Genomic DNA, 19,169 nt, shown 5'->3' with positions numbered 1-19,169 from the left:
AATAAGCTTTTCCTCCTCTAAATTGGTCTTGTATTTTGGTCACACACAAATAAATAAATAATATAACACCTTTGGGTCTTAACTTTTGCCATTTCCTCAGCTTAGAGTGCCCATCTAGTCCCCCTTACCTCTTAATTATCTTATTGTCCTTTTTTCTGATCTCACATATCACCCCTGAAAGCCCAGTGCAAGCCCCCATCCTCTGGACCAGATGCTCCCTGTGTCCACACTTGTAGCTTAGCAAGTCACATGTGAGGTTGAAGTCATCTTATGGCTCCATCTCTCCCCGCAACTCTCAACTCCAAAGAGAACCCAGGCAGAGTCTCACACACCTGGTGATCTTGGAGCCTCGCACACATTGGACCAGGATCATGCAGGAAACAGCTCGAGCTGTCTGTATATGGCATTAAGATTTGTATATAGTAAAGACCAAGTCTAAGTTCTCAAGGGACAGAAAAAGGCCAGCATGAAGAAGGAACTTTTAAAAAGGCTGCGTGTTGGGTTCCTGTAATTATTTTGTGTCTCCTCCAGTGCTAGCGAGTTGGCCTGATAGATGGAGGAGCTGCTTGGCAGCTGATGCAGCAATGATAGGAAAGGGTAGTGTAAGAAAGGATCAGAAAAAGCAAGGAAAGGGGCTCGCAAGTTTGGTTGACCCACCAAAAACTGCTGCTTAGAATTGCTATAATTGATGAAAGTATAATAAATACTAAGCATTTCTTTTAATCTTATGAACATGTCAAATATTACTGAGGATATGCCTGGTTTACTTCTTTTACAACAGTCTGTTATGCACTGTGCTTTCAGATGTGCCATAATTTGTACAGTGGTTTATTCCCAAGTATGCCTTGAGCACAACAAATGTGTTTTTTCCCATAGTTCCTTGCCTTAATAAATATGTAATATAAATTGAAGCAAACTTCTATTTTGTATATTTGTAAACTACAAAGTAAAAAAAGTGAACATTTTTGCGAAGTTTGTATTTTGCAGACTCAAGGTGAGAATTAAGTTTTAAATAAACCTATAATATTTTATTGGCGGGGGAAGAAAGTGGGTGTTACTAGATACCCGAGCTGGAGAATATCACACCTAACACTTACCCCATATTCCCTTGGCCAGGCTTGAGTAGTCATCCCAGCAACCCCATGAGGGAAGCAAAGTGGGACAAGGAAAGTGCCTTCTTGAGGTTGCACAGCTGGCACGAGGCAGAGCCTGGCTTTGACCCCAGCAACCTGTTCCCAGGGCCAGAATTCTGAACCACCTGCTCCAGTGATGCCTCAAGGGGGCTCCAACAACACAGCACCCTGTGTTCCTGAAGTTCACCTTCTCACGGAATTTCCCACTGGATTGCCATTCTTATCATAGAAACCAGATGGTTGTGGTCATTATTTCTTTAAAAATTTTTTTAGAAAACTTACATCCTGGAAAGACGGTTCATCAGAAGGAAGAGGAAAAACCACATGTGCCCCAGACCGAGCTCTCCCAAATAGAATACAAAACATATTTAGCTCATTTCCAGATTTTCTTTTACTTTCTGATATTTAAGAAAATCTTTAATTCAATGGTTGCAGAATTTTGGCAGACAGAAACAGGATGGAGTGGGTTGGAAGTGAATCTATGTGGGAAGGGAAAATGCAGAGAGGAAAAGTCATTAATAGTTGGGATGTGTTCAAATTCATGTTATGTAAGGAGGGCTCTATTTTAGTTGATGAGTCATCTCTTTTTTTTTTAAGGGGGACATTAAAAAGCCATGGCTGTCCTAATGCTGAATTTGAGAGAAGCAGCAATAATATCAATAATATCAGTATAATATCAATAAGTAAGACATTAGAATGTGCTCCAAGTGCTGAACTGATACAGGTTGTGTAAAAGGCTTATAAGAATTCAGAAAATTTGATCTGTTTTTAAACTTCATTCAGGTGTTGTTGTGAAGAGTGCATCAGTAAGATGTGCCGTTTGTGGCACTAATGCAGCATTTCAGCAGAAGCAACAGCATAATGATTGAACACCGATGGGGCACTTCAGAGTGTGGCAAGTGTTTTTCCAGTTTTGAGTTCTCACAGACTGTTTTTTGCACACCTCCTTTCTTTCATCACACAGCAGTAGGGCAAGTAAGAGGAACCAAGACTTTTGGAGACGTGACTGACTCCAGGGCAGGGGCAGGGAAAGGACACCAGGAGCACAGAGTGGGAAGTGCACCAAGGTCAGTGGGGCCCATCAGGAAGTCACAAGCCTGCAGATGGGGCTCCCGGGGGCAAGGAGAACCGTTTCAGCATCAAAGTAAATAACACTAGGAACTGACTACAACCTATTTTACAGTAAGAATTCGTGCTAATAGAAATAAATGAATAAATAAATGGAAGAGGAGGAAAAGCATCTCCTTAGATCAGAAAACAAACTAATAAATGCTGAAGGGATGATGGACTTAGAAAGGTCACTACTTTGTAACAGCAGCCCAATAACTGGGGTAGGCAGGAGAAATTGATAAGTGTGACAATAAGGATATCAGAGTCTGAGAAGTACCATGCTATTTATACAGCCTCAGAATCCATCCCCACAAGGCACTTGTACACTACAAAGATAGTGAAAGATAGAAAAAGAAACCTGGCAGGTGCTACCTTAACCAGATGATAAGGTTGCTGTCCACAGCAGTGGGGCTGATGAGCAGCGTGTCCCCAGGAACTCCACATCACTCCATGTCGCTGCCAAGTGTGTCTTAACCAAACCTAATCCTGAACAAGCATCAGTCAAAACCAAATTGGGGAATGAGATAATTGGGGGCTGAGAAGCACACCTGAACATAACACTTGATCTTGGATTTTTCTTTGCTATAAAGCATGTTGCTGGAACCATAGACTTTAAGACTTTAGCTTAGATAGTAGTATTGTTTCAGCATAATTTTTTGATTTTGATAATTAAATGTTATTGAAGACAGCTCTTTGCACACCACAGTGTTTAGGGAGAGGGAAGGGAAGATGAAGGGAAAGATGTTTTTCCAGAAGGGTAATGTTGTCAACAGCCTAAACTTGGCATTCATTGGCAGGTCGCTCCCTGCACTTCCCCATCATCCCCCACACTCCTAGGGAGGAGCAGATCAGCCACCTGACTCTCACCACTCCCTGCTCTGTCTTTTAAGGCACCACGCCCCTCCTCAGCTGTCAGCTGCTCCAGATTACCCTTCCTTTCCCACCTCTCTGCAGAAAGGCCTAGCCAAGAGGGTTAAGAGAAGAAGATGGGGTTAGGAGCCCAACTTCTCACCAACCGGAGAGGGATGGACACCCTCAGCTGCTGCCCATGGCAAGGGAGCCCCTGCTCCCTGCATATCTTTTTCTCACCTGTGTGATGAAGGACCTGAACTTGCTGCTTCCTGTGAACTTGTCTCTCTCTTCGACTCATCAGTCATAACCTCTCTCTAAGCCCTAGAAAGCTCTCCCTGGGCCTCAGGATGTGGTCCAAGGCCCTGGGAAGCTGACCTTGGGAGTTCCATCCTAGTGTAGGTGGTGTCATGGATAGGGAATGTGTCCGGATTTTTCGACTATCACATTATTCTCTGTGAACTCTTAAGATTTGTAGTAAACTCACAGGTGTTTCATTTGCTGACAGCTTGCTTAGTGATCCTCCCCTTGATTCTTGCTGTAGCACCTCCCATGTGCCAGGCCTGTGATAGACACAGTGATCAGTTAGACACCGTGCCTCTGTCAGGCAGCAGGGTGCACAGGATGGCCCTGAGGGGACAATTTTTATAAGATCAACTTTCCTTGTGAGGATAAAGTGATCATCAAAAGACCAGAAGTCCTAGTCTCACTCCCAGCAAGTCGTATTAACCAAAGAACCTCTGTGAGCCTCCGCCGCCTCCTCGGTTAAATGGGGATAGCAATCTCCACTGCCTGCCCTGCACACTTCTCAGAGCCGAGGCCCTTAAGTGGGAGGATTCTATAGAGTGTCTGCAAATATGAGGTAGTTTTGTTGATCCCTCATTATACACATATTTGAAGTGGTTTGGAAAACACAGGGTCTTAAACACAAAGAGAGCATGACTGTTGTCTGTACTTGCTACAGACCTTAGAAGAGAGTATTGCAAGGGCGAGTTGTGAAGAATAGGACGATCAAGCTGTGGCACAGACAATGCACAGCATCCTCACCCCCGCAAAGCCAGTGTCTTACCGAGTCAACTCAAGGCTCAAGATTGATCATGGTGTTGTCATTCCAGTGCACCAGGTGGCAGAGCGCGTGGAGGCCCTGGGTCAGTTTGTCATGAAGACCAGAAGGACCCTCAAAGGCCACGGGAACAAAGTTCTCTGCATGGACTGGTGCAAAGATAAAAGGAGGATTGTGAGCTCCTCACAGGTACGTTCCACCTGGTGACTGACCTGAGCAGGCCTCTGATCTTGTAGCTAAGAGGGAAGCAAAGCTGTCCCTTTCAAAAGCCTTTTTCTGATCTTTATGACATTGCTTATTCTCCAAAGAACATGATTTAGCAGAAAGAATTCTCTTGTACACTGTAGAACTCCACTAATTTGGGTAGATTTGAAATTGTAGATTGTATTTGACTTTTCATGAGCCATTCAAGATTATTTCTTCCTGAACATATTACAAGGTCCTACTTGTGAGCAAAGGACTTTTTAAAAGTCTTTCCCCCACGAATCAAGGGCATAAGTGATTGAGATTCCACCAATGCTTTCTTTTAATTTAAGAGTTTATCAATTCTTATATCTTAATTAAATTAAAAATATGTGTTTGGAAAGTATAGTTTTTTCATTTTTTTATAGTTTACATAGTATATTTTACAATTTTATTTATTTTTTAAATGTTTTTTAATTTTTTTTTTTTTTTTTAGTTTTTGGTAGACCTTTATTTTATTCATTTATTTTTATGCGGTGCTGAGAATTGAACCCAGTGCCTCACACATGCTAGGCAAGTGCTCTACCCTTGAACCACAACCCCAGCCCCTTATCTATTTATTATCTATTGCTGCATAACAAATTACCTCAAGATTTAGCAGCTTAAAACAGCAGGTATTTATTATTACATACAGTTTCCAAGAGTCAGGCACGCAGTCTGGTTCAGGGTCTCTCACAAGGTTGCTCTGAAGATGTTGGTCAGGCTGCAGTTAGCTGACAGCTTAACTAGGGTGCAGACTCACTTCCAAGACTCATTGCTCACGTGGCTATTGGCCAGAGGCCTCCATTCCTTGCCATGTGAACCTCTTCGTATTTCTACTCAAAACATATAGCTGGCCTGCACCAGAACAAGTGTCCCAGCAGAGGGAGAGCCACTGTCTCTTTTATGACCTAGCCTTAGGCTGACATTGCATCCCTTCTGATGTATTCTGTGATTCACACAGAATAGCCCTGATATGAGGAAGGAGATTTAGTTAGAGTGTGAACATCAGGCAGCTGGGATGGTTGCGGGTGATTAGAGGCTGGCTCCTACAGTTTAGTAACCTTTATGTCTGTTTTTTTGTTTTTTTTTTTAACATGTTTTTATGTTACATGTATTACACATAAAGCTGTAAACTGTAATTCAATAAAATATTCTGTAAATCAGAGTTTTATTGTCAGTGTATGTTTCCTGTCACTCCTGGCTTCCGCCCAGATTTTTCAAAAGAGGGTTTACCTTTTCTTAATAACTTATAAGTCTAAAACTACGTATTCTAGATAATCCACAAGCTATAACATTTATGTTGATCTAAAGTTGGTAGGACAGTTGTTGTCATATCTTACATTATCTACAAATCTGTCACCTTGTACTTGCTTTGTATTTTTTGTCCATAAGAAATTTATCACTTATGCATATTAAAGAAACACTGAAAAATAGAACAAAAAGTTTTACTCCCACTGCCTTGTCCCAGCCATTATTATTATTTTATAGCATTTCTTTCTAACCTTTCTTTTTTCTTAAATACTTATTTTTACAAATTGCTTTTTCCAGATGTACGTGGTGCAACCTAGCTAGCTCTTTGGACTTTCAAACCCTTGCAAGCATACTGAATACCAGCTTTTCTATCTTTCCTGTACGATCTATTGCGAGTGGGGAAGGCCAGGGCCACATCAGCACATGCCCACACATCCTCCTCTGCTGCAGAGGTAGGAAGAAAGGCATGTGGGAGTGAAGAGGAGGCTGGAAAACACAGGAAGACTCTGAAACAGACTGACTCATCTGCAACCTTCTCCCTTAAAAGGCAGGAGATTAGTCACCCTGATCGGGTGGGATTAGGGTTTGTGAGTAGAGGCACATTCTCTCCAGGCATGTAGGCCTCTGGCATATAAATCTGTGCTCATGAAAGGGACCATATCTAGTTTAATGAGATTCCAGAGCACACAGGGGGACAGTGGGCAGTGAGGGGGAGGAAGCTGTGGACGCAGGCAGTGAGGTGGCATCAGTACTGCCCCACACCACACAGTGAGTGGTGGCTCTAGGCACAGAGGACTGAGGTTCAGAGGTATAGGTGAGCTACCCCACACTTTGTGTTTGGCCATTTAGTCAGAAATTGAACCACTGCACTTAGGAATCCTGAAAGACCCCGAATTACCAACTTTGACTTTGCCTCAGGGTTCCTCAGCCATGCACGTTAATCCAGAAATTTTCCATCAGATCACATGAAGAAGCCGCATCCCTTTAAAAACTCAGACCTTGCTTCTGCCAGTAGGTGGCGTTTTCCTCTGATCTCCCCAAGCTCATTCACCAGATTTGGCTCCAAATGGCTTGAGTGATTCAAAAATTAAGCCTGACACAGAGACTGCAGATTTGCCCTCCCTGAGGATGTACAGGGACCCATGCACTGAAGGAGGCCAGCTTGTCACCCTCTTCCACTGTGTGCCCAGAGAATGCCATGATCTGGGCAGGTGGCTGCTTGTGGGGGTCCTCTGGAGGGTTTGTACTACAAATAGATGGCAAGGTGTTCATGCCCGACATCCCCAGCATGGGTGCCAGCAGTTACAATGAAAGTGGCCATATTGTTGGTGCAGTCGCCAACCCGCCGCTCACCCTGACAGGGCATGCTCTTTGTTCACTAAACAACTGCCCACGGGGCTCCCCACTGTTATAGAGCACATTGCACGTTGTTATTGGTGTAAAATGTCAGAGTGGGGAGCTCTGCTGTCCATGGGCACCTGGAGAAGTGAGTCAGACTGATCTCAGGCCCACACAGCTCCTTTCACAGAGAAGTAGCCAGAGTGGAGGGGAAGGGGTCCTATTGCTGCAGGGAACATGAACTCCAAGGAAATGGGAGAATCAGGTATTGAAGATAGTGTGGAGATTTATTGTTTACCTTCAGGCACCTAAAGATAATTTCAAGTTTTTCTTCCCCTGTATAACTTTTTGTCATTTATCGTAGTAGGGATGACAGCAGGGTACCAGCAGTTGGTGAGGGTTGATCAGTGGTACAGAAGATGCATCTGAGCCTTGCTTTCTGTAATCATGTTGATTCAGAGAATGTGGGGTTGAGCCTTTCATCAGCCTGGGAAGTTCAGCCCCTCCCTGCCTCCATTTTCTTCATGGTAGGTTGGCGGGGCCCGATTACCAGGTACCTGCAGCAGCTTTCCCCTCACTGCCCCACTGGACACAGCTTTCCACGGACTTCTGAGCAATTATCTGAGAGAACTTGTCGCCAGCCCCTGAACTGTTTTCTCTTCTCCCTGCAGGACGGGAAGGTGATCGTGTGGGACTCCTTCACCACCAACAAGGTGAGGCCTCCTTCCCAGGCGCATCACAGAACCTCAGGATCCAGCCTGGTTTGAAGGTGCTCTATCCTGGCCCCCACCAGGCCCCGCTGTGTGTGGTCACCCAGCCCCTAGGCATGGAGCCCCAAGAAAGCCCAGCCACATTTGAGCAGCCTCGCCCGCCCAGTGCAGTGCTTGTTCCTCTCTCGAGAACTCCCTCGCCCTGAGAAGAGCACGCAGTCACTGTAGAGGCACTGATGCTCAAGTGGGGATGGGCGTAGCACAGAAAACTTGCCACATTCATGTGTGGCTCTGCATTTACTATTTTTCTTCTGAGTAATGATGGGAAGTACCAAAATGCTCGGTCATTTCTTCCCCCTCGTACTTTGGGCCAGACTCCACAGCACTGTGGAAATGAGCAAGGACGCTGAGGCTGCTGTGGGATTGAACTGAGCCGTCATGCGGTGCTGTGGAGTCTGGTCTGTGCACATACGCCCAAAATGAGATCTAAATTTAGACTCAGCATAAAATATAGATCGAGATCTATGCGTGGGCATTTGCAATAGGAGAATTGTGTATTAATCATGGGTTCCAATATTTACTTGGAAAGGAGGTCTTCCTCCTCACCATATAGAAAAAGGAGACCTATACCTCCTGATCCAGGAGCAGCTAAACAGCATCCATACCCTCCATTGTTGATTGTGTTAGTAAATGTCGTGGTAGGCAGCCGTTATATGACCTAGTTCAATGAGGGACCAGAACCATTTTGTAGCAGAGTCCTTAATGGTCGGGCTCCTGGAAAATGATAAAAATAGCACTCTTCACAGGGCTTTCTTCCTCATCGCCTCCTTGCAAGCCATGGCCTTTCCTGGCATTCCTCAGGTCTTCTGGACTGTGTGAGGCGCAATCATTTCTATTTACACTTTAGGCGTAGGGCATGGGCTGGTTTCTGGGAGCTGAGTGGCTGCTTAGAGAACGTAGCAATTACTGGTAAGCAAAGAGGCCCTGGCCCTGTGCTGAGAGTGGCCTCTTCAGCTCAGCTCATCGGTGGACTATTCTTATCATCTGAAAGGCTGCAAGGCTGTGAGTGACAACAGGATTTTGGCAGGCAGTATTGGATCCTATATTTCCCCACAGAAACATGGAGAATCACAACAAAAAAAGAACACCTGGCCTCTAATGTCCATTGGGAATCATCTAGTCCCATCCCTCACTTCACAGATGGACAACGCAGGACAAGCAGGCAAAATGGCCATCCCACATGAGGTTGCATAAGTTGTTACTGTCAGAACCAGAACCAAGCTGGGCACATGCAGTGGCACATGCCTGTAATCCCAGCAGCTCAGGGGGCTGAGGCAGGAGGATCGAGAGTTCAGTTAGACCCTGTCTCTAAATAAAGAAATGTGGGGATGTGACTCATTAGTTTAGTGCCCCTGAGTTAAATCTCTGGTACCCCCCCCAAAAAACCCCAAAACCAACATCTTTGTGCCCCTTGGAGTTAAGATCATGACTCAAGTGTTTCTGAAATATGGTTTTTATTATTTGCTAATCTGCATGCAGAAGGACATAGTAACTGGGCTACCAGGCAGAGACCAGGAATCTTATGCTTAGTTCTTTTTTTTTTTTTTTTTTTTTTTTTTTTTTTTTTTTTGTGGTGCTGGGGATTGAACCCAGGGCCTTGTGCTTGCAAGGCAAGCACTACTGACTGAGTTATCTCCCCAGCCCATGCTTAGTTCTTATTGCTTCCATTTGCAGGTTCTCTGTCATCCATGCACGCAACCCAAAGTCTCCCTCCTCCTCCTGTCACCCCTTGCATGTACCCCCTTGCCAGGAATGGTTTCAGGACCTATAGTAAGCAAAGACTTCTGCACTCACCAGTAAGCAAGCTTCTACATGGAGAATGGGAGTCAGAGTCGATAAGGTAAAATGTCTACTTGAAAGGAGATGCAGATACTCAAATTCAAAGAAAAGGAACCCCAGTCATCAAGCAGAAGAACAAAGGAAGTGTAACATGAAGAAGTAAAATAGTACCAGGCGTGCTGACATACACCTGTAATCCCATCCACTTACAGGTGGAGGCAGGAGGATCACAAGTTCCAGGCCAGTCTCAGCCACTTAGCAAGCCCCTAAGCAACTTAGTGAGCGTCTGTCTCAAAATAAAAAATAAAGGTCTAAGTTCCAGGAATATTACTCATCCCTGAGTTCAATCCCTACTGGGAAAAAAAAAAAAGTACAATGTTAACTAATATTTTGAAGGAATATATTTTACTGGTTGAGATTTTTGACTTTTAGAATATAGGACATAGTTTGGTTGATGATGGGAGGCTGAGAGGCTGAGAGGCTTTGTCAGTCCGAAGCCCATCTTTATCCTACCGCTCTCCCTTTGAAACTATGAGATAACTCAGTGGGAACTCTGGTGCTTTCCTTTTGTAAAAATTAAATGTTAAAAGACCTGTGTAGACGTTCCTATCATTCACTCTAGAATGGTGCATGCTGTGTTTCAGGAGCACGCGGTCACTATGCCCTGCACGTGGGTGATGGCATGTGCTTATGCCCCGTCGGGATGTGCCATAGCTTGCGGGTAAGCTTTTCAGATTTCCAATTAGTCACAAAATACTTTTCTATTGGCAAAAACAGGCAAACAAATGAGAATTTATAAGTTTTGTTACTACTTGTTAGCGATGTGTTAAATCCCTCCCTGAACTTTATCAAAGAAAAAAATCACAAAACTCTCTTTCATAATGATTCTCACTACAAACTGACAATAGTATAAGTTCAGACCTGTCCCCTGTCCTCTCAGCTGCTGTTGGTGGGACTTTAAGTTGGTGCAAACATTTTGGAAAGCAGGTTGGTGGTATATTTCAGATGCCTTGAAAAATTTGTAAGCTTTGCTCCAGTGACCACATCTAGTAATTTATTTGAAAAGAATGACCCGAAATGTACAAAAGCCATGCAAACAACGATATTGAGTGTAGTGTTTTAAAAAAAAAAAAAAAAATAAGGAAAAAAGAAAGGAAGCAATATATTCATCAAAAAAAAAAAATAGTTGAGTGAATTGTGGTATATGAATTGAATGAAATATTATACAGCAATAAAAAGAAGTTCTCAATTACAGTATGTGAAAAGAACATCAAGGTTACTAGGAAAATTGTGCCTTATTCTCTCTCTGCTGGAACTCAGTTTTACATAGCTAAGCAATGAAAATTGAAACATGCATAATTTCCTGTCCCTGTGTTAAACAATTCCAGGACCATTCAAAATGCTTCTCTGGTATGTCACCATATTTGAAAAAAGAGACATGGTAAAGACTGGGATGAACTGTGGCCAGTGTGATAGCAGTTCATTCTGGATGATGAGACTATGGGGAATTTTTCTCTTCTTTAAATTTTTTTCTATTTTTAGTTTTTTTTTTTTTTTTTTTTTTTTGATGAGCATATGTGATTTTTATAATCAGAAAAAAAATATTTTAAAAAGGAAAACTCTGGCCCTCTAGAAAAAAATTTGTCACCCACCCATCCTCACCAGTGTCCCCTCCCTTTGTGTGGCTGTTTTGGGGACATCTTCCCTCTCTCTTCTTCCAGGTACCAAGACCATTTGTGTCCCTAGAGCTCATACACACATGTATTTCATATTTTCTAACTTTTTAATTAACAAAAGTATGTCATGTCTCCATTTTATAGCTGGGTGCTCATTTATATAAAACCCATCTACTTTCTAAAAGAATATGACATGGCTACAAAAAAAGACACATACATATATCTGCCACATAGTTTCACATTTAGAGAGAGGGAGAGAGAGAAAAAGCCACAATTATAAGGTTGGTGCAGAGGAGTTTAGCCGGCTCTATAGTTAGGAGGCACAGTCCCCACAAGGCTTCCTCACTTCAGATGCCAACCACAAATTCAGAGGTCCCCACCACCATCCTCAGGCTGGAAGGTACTGCACTTCCCTGTCATAGCTTTATCACAGCAGAGTAGAAACCAGAAGCATCCAAAGGGACAGGCATGTAGGGTGGAGTCTGAGAAGGGTGAGCTTCCAATTGTCTCTCCCCAGGAGTTGGCAATGCCCTTTCCTCCTTCCAGCCTCAGAGTGTGACAGTATCCACAGGGGATCCCCAGCTGGCGCAGCTCACTTAGGCCTTCAGTGTCCCAAGTTATCGGGTCTCAATGACATATGGCCTGCATGAATCTCCAGACCCATACCTTCAGTCTCTAGTTCCTCTGGGAGTCTGAACTGACAGCATATCCCAAAGCCCTCATCATAAATCACATTGTGAGATTGCTCAGTAGCTAACGCTCCCCAGACAAACGAAGGCTCTCTTACCACAGAGGACATTCCATAGGCCCAGAGATCACCTCCCAGGAGCAAAGGGGAGAACTCTCCTTAGGTCAGGTCAACTCTTCACCACTCAGTAGGAATGATAAATACAGTTTAAAAATTCCTATAGTAGTATGTTTCTAATTGGGCATTAGTTTTAGCAAATGCCTAGAGTTGGACGGCTCATGTAATTCTTCAGTGTTCGATACTGAAATATTAGGTAGCAGGTCTAAATTTCAGTAAGAATATATTGGGTAAAGAATATATTGGGGGACTGGGATTGTGGCTCAGTAGTAGCGCACTTGCCTAGCATGTGTGAGGCACTGGGTTCAATTCTCAGCATCACATAAAAAATAAAGAAAGATACTGTGTCCATCTGCAGCTAAAAATATTTTAAAAAATATATTGGGTGGATCCTTTTATAATTTATACAATGAAAATAATAATAGAATGAATAATGTCTTCATTATTTGAAAAGTGAAGCTGTGGGCTGTTGATATGACCCTCACTAAGTAGAACCCAGTGAAAGAATTTCCATGAGGGCAGGGGGACAGGAGGGAGGAGAAGGATCTTGCAAGGCCCTGGTAGCTTCCTGGTGACTTATACTGGTGCAGAAACAGTTCAGAGAGGGATTGCAGGTGCTCTGATCTGAGTCCTCTAATTCCCCAGCCCTGGCCCGCAGGGTGGTGAGTACTTGTACTGGCTCCCTCCCCACCATCTCTCTGGGATTGGAAGCAGAGGAAAGTGCACATATTTATGAAAGCATTTTTTAAAATTGGGTAGGGGATGAGGAGAGCATCAGACCAAACTGGGAAATACTGAATCCTTAGTGTAGGTAAAAGCACTGTCTCCCCCTCCCCCAGAGCTTCCCAAGAACTGCCAAGAGCAACTGTGATGAAGTTTCTAGTGGTAAATCTAACATAGAATTTCCTGGCTCTGTGGCATCCCCATAAGTCCATGATCACACAGAGCCACACTTATGCCATGTACTCTAAATGCCTTTATAGGTAAGAAAGCCTGACTACTGAATCTTTATCTCATTTAGCTCCAAACTTGAAAGCTAAAACCCCGGTAGGACTCGCACAATCCCCTTCCCCAAAATAAGTGTCAATTGATTATATCTGTAGTACTTTTATAGATATTTCCATATATTCTAAGTAGCTGTGAGTATTTCTTGCTTGAGACCCATGCTTCCAAGAAGCCTTTATTCAGGTGTGGGACACTTACATGAGCACCTGTGTGTGAGGCTCTGGGCTGGTGTCAAAGTGAAATTCAAGAATAAAACAGTTCCTGGCTTCAAGCAAGGAAAGAGATAAAAACAACGAGAGTGACCTCTTGTCGAGCATCTGTCATATGCCAAGAGCCATTCTGAACTCTTTAAATTGTCTTCATAGCAGCTCCTCAGGACAGGTGGGTGGGATCCACTCTGTTTTGTTGTTAGGGAAACTGAGGCCCGGGAAACCTATAAAACATCCAAGATCACAAAATTAGCTGGGTGCTAAAGCAGAGATTCAATACCAGATGCATCACTCTGAAAAACTCTGTTTTCCAAATTCTGAAACACTTTGGTCCTAAGCATTTTTGCTAAGGGACATTCTACCTGTGCTTGAGCAATCAACATGACAAATCCAAACTGTGTGACATTCTATAAAATAGCTGACTGAGATCATGAGCAACAAAAAAATTGGTAGTGTGTTCTAGATTTAAAGATCTTAAATAATTATAACAATCTAATGTAAGATGTTAACCTTGGTTGGGTCCTGGGTCCTGAGGACAATTGAGGAAGACTGAATATGGATGATTTATAACATGATGTTATGGAATTTTTGTTAATTTTTTCAGACGTCATAAAGATGTAGTAGATATATAGGAGAATGTTCTTATTTTCAGGAGATGTAAATTTGCAAATTGAAGCATTTAGAAGTAAAAGGTCATGTGTGCAGTTTGCATTCACAGGGTTCAGAATTTGCTCCCACAAACATGACAAAATATTACATTTATGAATCTAGGATAAGGAATCTGATATAAGGATTTTTGTTTTTGTTGTTATTGTTGTTTGTTTTTTCAGTTTTACTGCAGTTTTGAAAATCTTCCAAGTAAAAGTTGGTGGGGGGAGGTTACAGTATGTGATACAGCTAAAGAGAAGGGTGTGCAAGTGTGTATGAATAAGAAAGTACACATATCCTGTTCATCTACGTTAACCCTGATGCTTGTTTCTCTCCGTGTCAGTGGTTTGGATAACAAGTGCTCTGTGTATCCATTGACATTTGACAAAAATGAAAACATGGCTGCCAAAAAGAAGTCTGTAGCTATGCATACAAACTACCTGTCAGCCTGCAGCTTCACCAACTCTGACATGCAGGTAAGTGGATCACAAATCTTCTGGGGTGAGTGGACTGCTGTCGCCTGGTCTGAATGGAGTCTTTAGCGTTCTTACATGTGTAAAAATTGGCTGAGCTTCAGGGTGGTGCTCCTCACACATCTCCTATCCATACTTTACATTCCTGTTTTAACAGTTGCAAAAACAAAATGCTTCCTATATTAAATTCATGGCCTACTTTCAATAAACCACAGCAAAAACAATACAACCCTAACGCTTAGACGGTTTTCCTTAGCAAGTTGTAAAAAGCCTCCCCTGGTTTGTTTATTCACACTTACTCAGCAATCCTGCCTATGTGCCTACCACCCCACTGACAGATACCACCTGGCTCTGGGGCAGAAAGCTCAGTCTCATCCTCAGGGACCCCCAATAGAATCAGTAATGATAGGACAGTGGGGGAATCTGGGAGGCTCAGAGCCAGAGGGCATCGCAACCTCGCCCTGCCTGTGAGGAGGGATGGCGCTCACTGCAGGCCGCCACAGTGTGTGAGGGAGCCCATGGGAGGGAAGTAGCCCATGGGAGGGAAGAGGACCTGGCAGTGGCAGGTCCCAGGGGTGAGCCCCATAGAAGGAATCATTGTAGGTGTGAGTCAGATTTGGGTTATTTAAGGAGAATATCTTCGTCAGATTCACACCTTCCATAACCTGCTGTCTTCAGCTGGTTGATGTCAGGAGGGAGGCGAAGCTGGAGGCAGGGAGTCCAAGTGTCTGTGTAACTACTCAGTCACTGATGGGAAGAATGTCCAAACTTGGAGTGCCACCATTAGGCAATGTGTGCACCTGCTGTTTGAGCACAACCAGGAGTTTCATAGACCTGGGCAGTAGTGGGTATTGCAGCCAGCAGTGGCCACAACCAGATGTCCTTAGGCCTGAGGATCAGCCAGAGCAACACAAGACATTTAGTCTGGAATAAGAGAGGCTCCGAGGGAGGCAAGATCAGTGGGTTGATGTCATCTGAGGTCCCTCTGGTGAAGACCCATCACCCTCACTCTTGCCACAGATGCTGGCAGTGGGAGCGAAGGGGACACCTGTGTAAGAAAGTGCTTTCCTTCTAACCAATAGCCAGTGGAGATGGAGGGGAGTCCCCACTGGCTTCCTCTGAGGGGCAAGCCCAGGGAGCAGAGCAGGGGAAAGGTCTTGCTCCCCAGCGTTCTGGATAGTGACACTAGGTTAGGTTTTCACTTCTACATGATTTGTTTTTCTCCCTGCAGGTAAGGATGGGAGTGATTTCCTCTGACCTAAGGTTTTCTGAAGATTAAATGAGATAATTCATATAAAATAATATAGTTCCTGGTAAATATCAATAAATATTAGCTGATATTATTTCAGCAATATTACACAAAGCTTTATAGGTGATTCAGAGGCACCGCCTAGTTTGGTACCACTGAACTAATGAGTCTTAAGCTTTCTTCCATTTCTAGGATCTAGGGTGATAAACAAAAACTGAAGTGGCTGTTGGGACTCTGCATTTCAGAACAAACCAGTGACAATGAGTTTAGGATTTAGTGTAGTGCATTTATCTGAATAAATGTGTGGGGTTTTTTTTAACTTATTTTTATTTACATTATAATGAAGATCACAAAAATTTAAGACAAAAAGTCCCTATTAAGAATTTACTTCTGATGTTTAAAAACTATTTCTTTGGTGAAAGAGTATGGTATAAAAATTTCTCAAAGAGCTAGACTGGGGTAATCATTTAAAGCTTCCAAAGAATCATTAAATTATCTGGAAGCAATGTCCCATAAAAAATCATGTCATTGACCCTTTGCAAGTGTTAGGACAGGAAAAGGCTGGAGCATCCACTAGTAGGTGTGGACCAGGAGAGACTAGAGCACATTACAAAATACTGGTATCCAAATTAAGAGTTATTCAAGGGTTGGGGATGTAGCTCAGCGGAGCACTTGCCTAGAATGGTGGGGCCTTGGTTTTAATCGCTAATATGGGGAAGGGGCAGGGGATGGAGAACACACCACTCGGTTCAAGACTAAGGATTCATGAACTGCTCTTACCAACCTAAGTCATCTTGTTGGATGTGCACAAGCCTCCTAAGGGAAGTCAGGGCTGGAGGCAGCCCTGGGCACAGGTGCAGGGGCTTTGCAGCCTTGGAGATCCCCTGAATTTGAGTGCTTCCCTTGAGTGGGGGGCTTTAAGGAGGGCCTCAGGGGCTTTGCCCAGGAGACAGGTGAGCTGGGGAACTCACTCAGCTCCTGGTTCAGGGAAGAACCTCAGAGCATCCTTCCCTGGCTTCAGGAAGATCCTGACCTCCCCAGACTGCCTGACAGGAAACCCAAGCCAAAATGGCATGACGAGACCAGGTAAGGAGCAGATTCCCCTCCTTGTAATCTATTTCCTCCCTACAGAAAAAAGCACTTTTAAGTGCTAGATCTAACATATAAGAAGGGCCAAGGGAAAGGGGAAGGAGGAGAGAAGAGGAGAAAGCTCAGCAGTCTTGGAAATTGGCAGAGGGATGGGAGCAGCGAGGGCAGCAGATCGCGCAGCCCTGGAGGCGCAGTCCCTCTCAGTAGCCACCCACACCAGAGACACCGACACTGCACAATCCACCTCCTTCCAGATACCCCTTCACCTGGACCCTGGGGAGCAGCCAGAAGGTGGGGAGTAGGAGGCTCTGCTCTCAGGTCTTTACCCTGGGGGATCTCCTCTTCTGCTGCGTACCAAGAGGGCTCCAGGGCTCTGTGATGCAGTCGGCAGGACCGAGGAGGGCCATGAGCCCTGAGTATCTACCAGCTTTCTCCCAACCCCAGGAAGCTCCGCTCAGCCCCAGCCCCAGCCTCTCATACACTGGCAGTGATGACCACCAGAACTCTAGCTCCACCCAGGCCTCTCCCCACACTAGTGCCCCTCTGCACTCCAGGCCATCCTCTGTGCTTGGCAGCTGCACAGAGGCTGCTTGGGTAGCTGCACTGGCCTCCAGCAGACTTTCCTAGAAGGTGCCTTCTCTCTTGCTATTCTGCTAGAAGCTTCCACAGCTACTTGCCTGCAGACTGAGGTCCTCAGTCTGTGTACAGCTTACCTTCATTTAGAGCAGACCCAGGCCTCCTAGAGCACCTTTTCCTCCCATTCTGTTGTCTGGCCAGCTGTCACTCATCCTGTAAGGCCAGCTTAGACATTGCCTTTGGATCAGGACTCTTCAGGTGCTGCCTACATCTCAGCACTTCTCACATGGCTGCCAGCCATCGTTGTGTTGTCTGGTGGGGATGTCAACTCCCAGGCAACCATCAGGAAAACATCTTGTCAAGCAGAGCTGAGTTTATTAGACCCACTACAGTTAGGAAGCACCTCGACTGCATCATATCTGTCCTGTCTCAAGATGAGGACATCAGGGAAGGGTTCTCCCAAGGATTCAGGGTCCAGGCTGGGTGATTTTAAGGTGAGCCTTATAAGACAGATGGGAAATTGGTTTATGACATTATAGCTGTGGATCGGTGAACCCAGCACAGTGGGGATCTTGGAGTCTTGACGAGTAAGCAGTTAGTCTTGGTAAGGAAATCTGTTTGGTTCACAGTCTTTTCTTCCAGGGGCAGGTATTCCTAGAGCAAGCAGCTAGATCCTTTTTACAGGGTCTCAGTTTTATATGACATAGGAACAAAAGAATGTCTGGTCCTGGAATTAACACAAAGACAAGGGTTACGTTGGTTTCATTCTTACTGCCAGTCCTTTTAAATCAAGTTCCAGGAAAATAGCCACCAAGACAGGATCTTTCTGCAAGTCCTGATGCCCCAGCACAGGGCCCAGACATCATCAGCACTTAGCAAATGTTTACTGAACCTGCGTGTGCGTGTCTTCCTGCACGCATCAGTGATCCTGGGCAGCTTCTGGAGCAGCCTCCTCCCCTGTCAGAAGCAGCAGCAGGAGAACACGCCTGACAAATAGCTGCCTAGAGCCTTGCTGCCCCAGGTGCAGTTCAGTTACCAGCTGCAGCCTCACCAGGAGTTCGGGAGGAATACAGGCTCTCGGACCTCACCCCAGCCTCTTTATATCAGCAGCCCAGAGTGTCTGGCCTGCACAACAGGTAAACTGTTTAACAGGTGTTCATGGAGCACCTCCTACGTGCAGCCAGCTGTGGAACCCTGTAGGTAACACAATGGGGCCACTGCGATTTCAACTTTGGAGAAAAATGGGCATAGAAATATATAACTCAAGGACTATACTGGTGCCAGAAACCTTCTTCCTACAGATATACTTGCATCCAGATCCAGCAAGGAGTGTGTGTGTGTGTGTATGTGTGTCTGTCTTTCTGTCTGTCCAGCTCCTTATACAGATATAAGGAGCCTGCTTTTACCTGGGGAATTTTAAACCTCTAACGGACTTCCCCCAACACTCTCCCTTGTCCTTTTCTGCTGACAGATCCTGACAGCCAGTGGAGATGGAACATGCGCCTTATGGGATGTGGAGAGTGGGCAACTGCTGCAGAGCTTCCATGGGCACGGGGCTGATGTCCTGTGCTTGGATTTGGCCCCCTCAGAAACCGGAAACACCTTTGTGTCTGGGGTAAAAATCCAAGGAAAATCTTTAGGGTCCTTTGTCCATTAGGGAGGCCTGTGGTGGCAGTTCTTGTTCATTCATGGAACCAGACCTACTCCTTATCTATAAGGAGCTACAGGAAGGGTCCTCAGCTCCCTGTACCACCCCTGGCTCCAGGCCCCTTCTATTCTGCCACTGACATTCAGCAGTCTAAAGAAGGTTCTGGAATGTTCTTCTGTGTAAATGATACAACTCAAGGTGCATATCTGCCTTACAACATTTTGCTACCCTCAAATAGTTTGCATCTGAGAGCACTAGAAATGAGGGATCATG

The 19,169-nt window shown here is 44.7% G+C and overlaps 1 protein-coding gene across 1 annotated transcript in view; it reads left to right on the top strand.

The window, feature by feature from the left end:
* Window positions 1-19,169, top strand: part of GNB5 (G protein subunit beta 5) — a 39,717-nt gene that overhangs the window by 8,282 nt on the left and 12,266 nt on the right. The window contains exons 2-6 of the mRNA XM_079129983.1: window positions 4,208-4,344; window positions 7,641-7,682; window positions 10,163-10,239; window positions 14,205-14,337; window positions 18,720-18,863. Of these exons, the coding sequence (XP_078986109.1) occupies window positions 4,208-4,344; window positions 7,641-7,682; window positions 10,163-10,239; window positions 14,205-14,337; window positions 18,720-18,863 (533 nt within the window). The remainder of the gene's footprint in view (window positions 1-4,207; window positions 4,345-7,640; window positions 7,683-10,162; window positions 10,240-14,204; window positions 14,338-18,719; window positions 18,864-19,169) is intronic.

The sequence above is a fragment of the Sciurus vulgaris genome (genome assembly GCF_902686455.1).
Source record: "Sciurus vulgaris genome assembly, chromosome: 2".
Taxonomy (NCBI): Eukaryota; Metazoa; Chordata; class Mammalia; order Rodentia; family Sciuridae; genus Sciurus; species Sciurus vulgaris.
The sequence above is the reverse complement of the archived record's forward strand: the minus strand, read 5'-3'. Positions and strand labels throughout refer to the sequence as shown.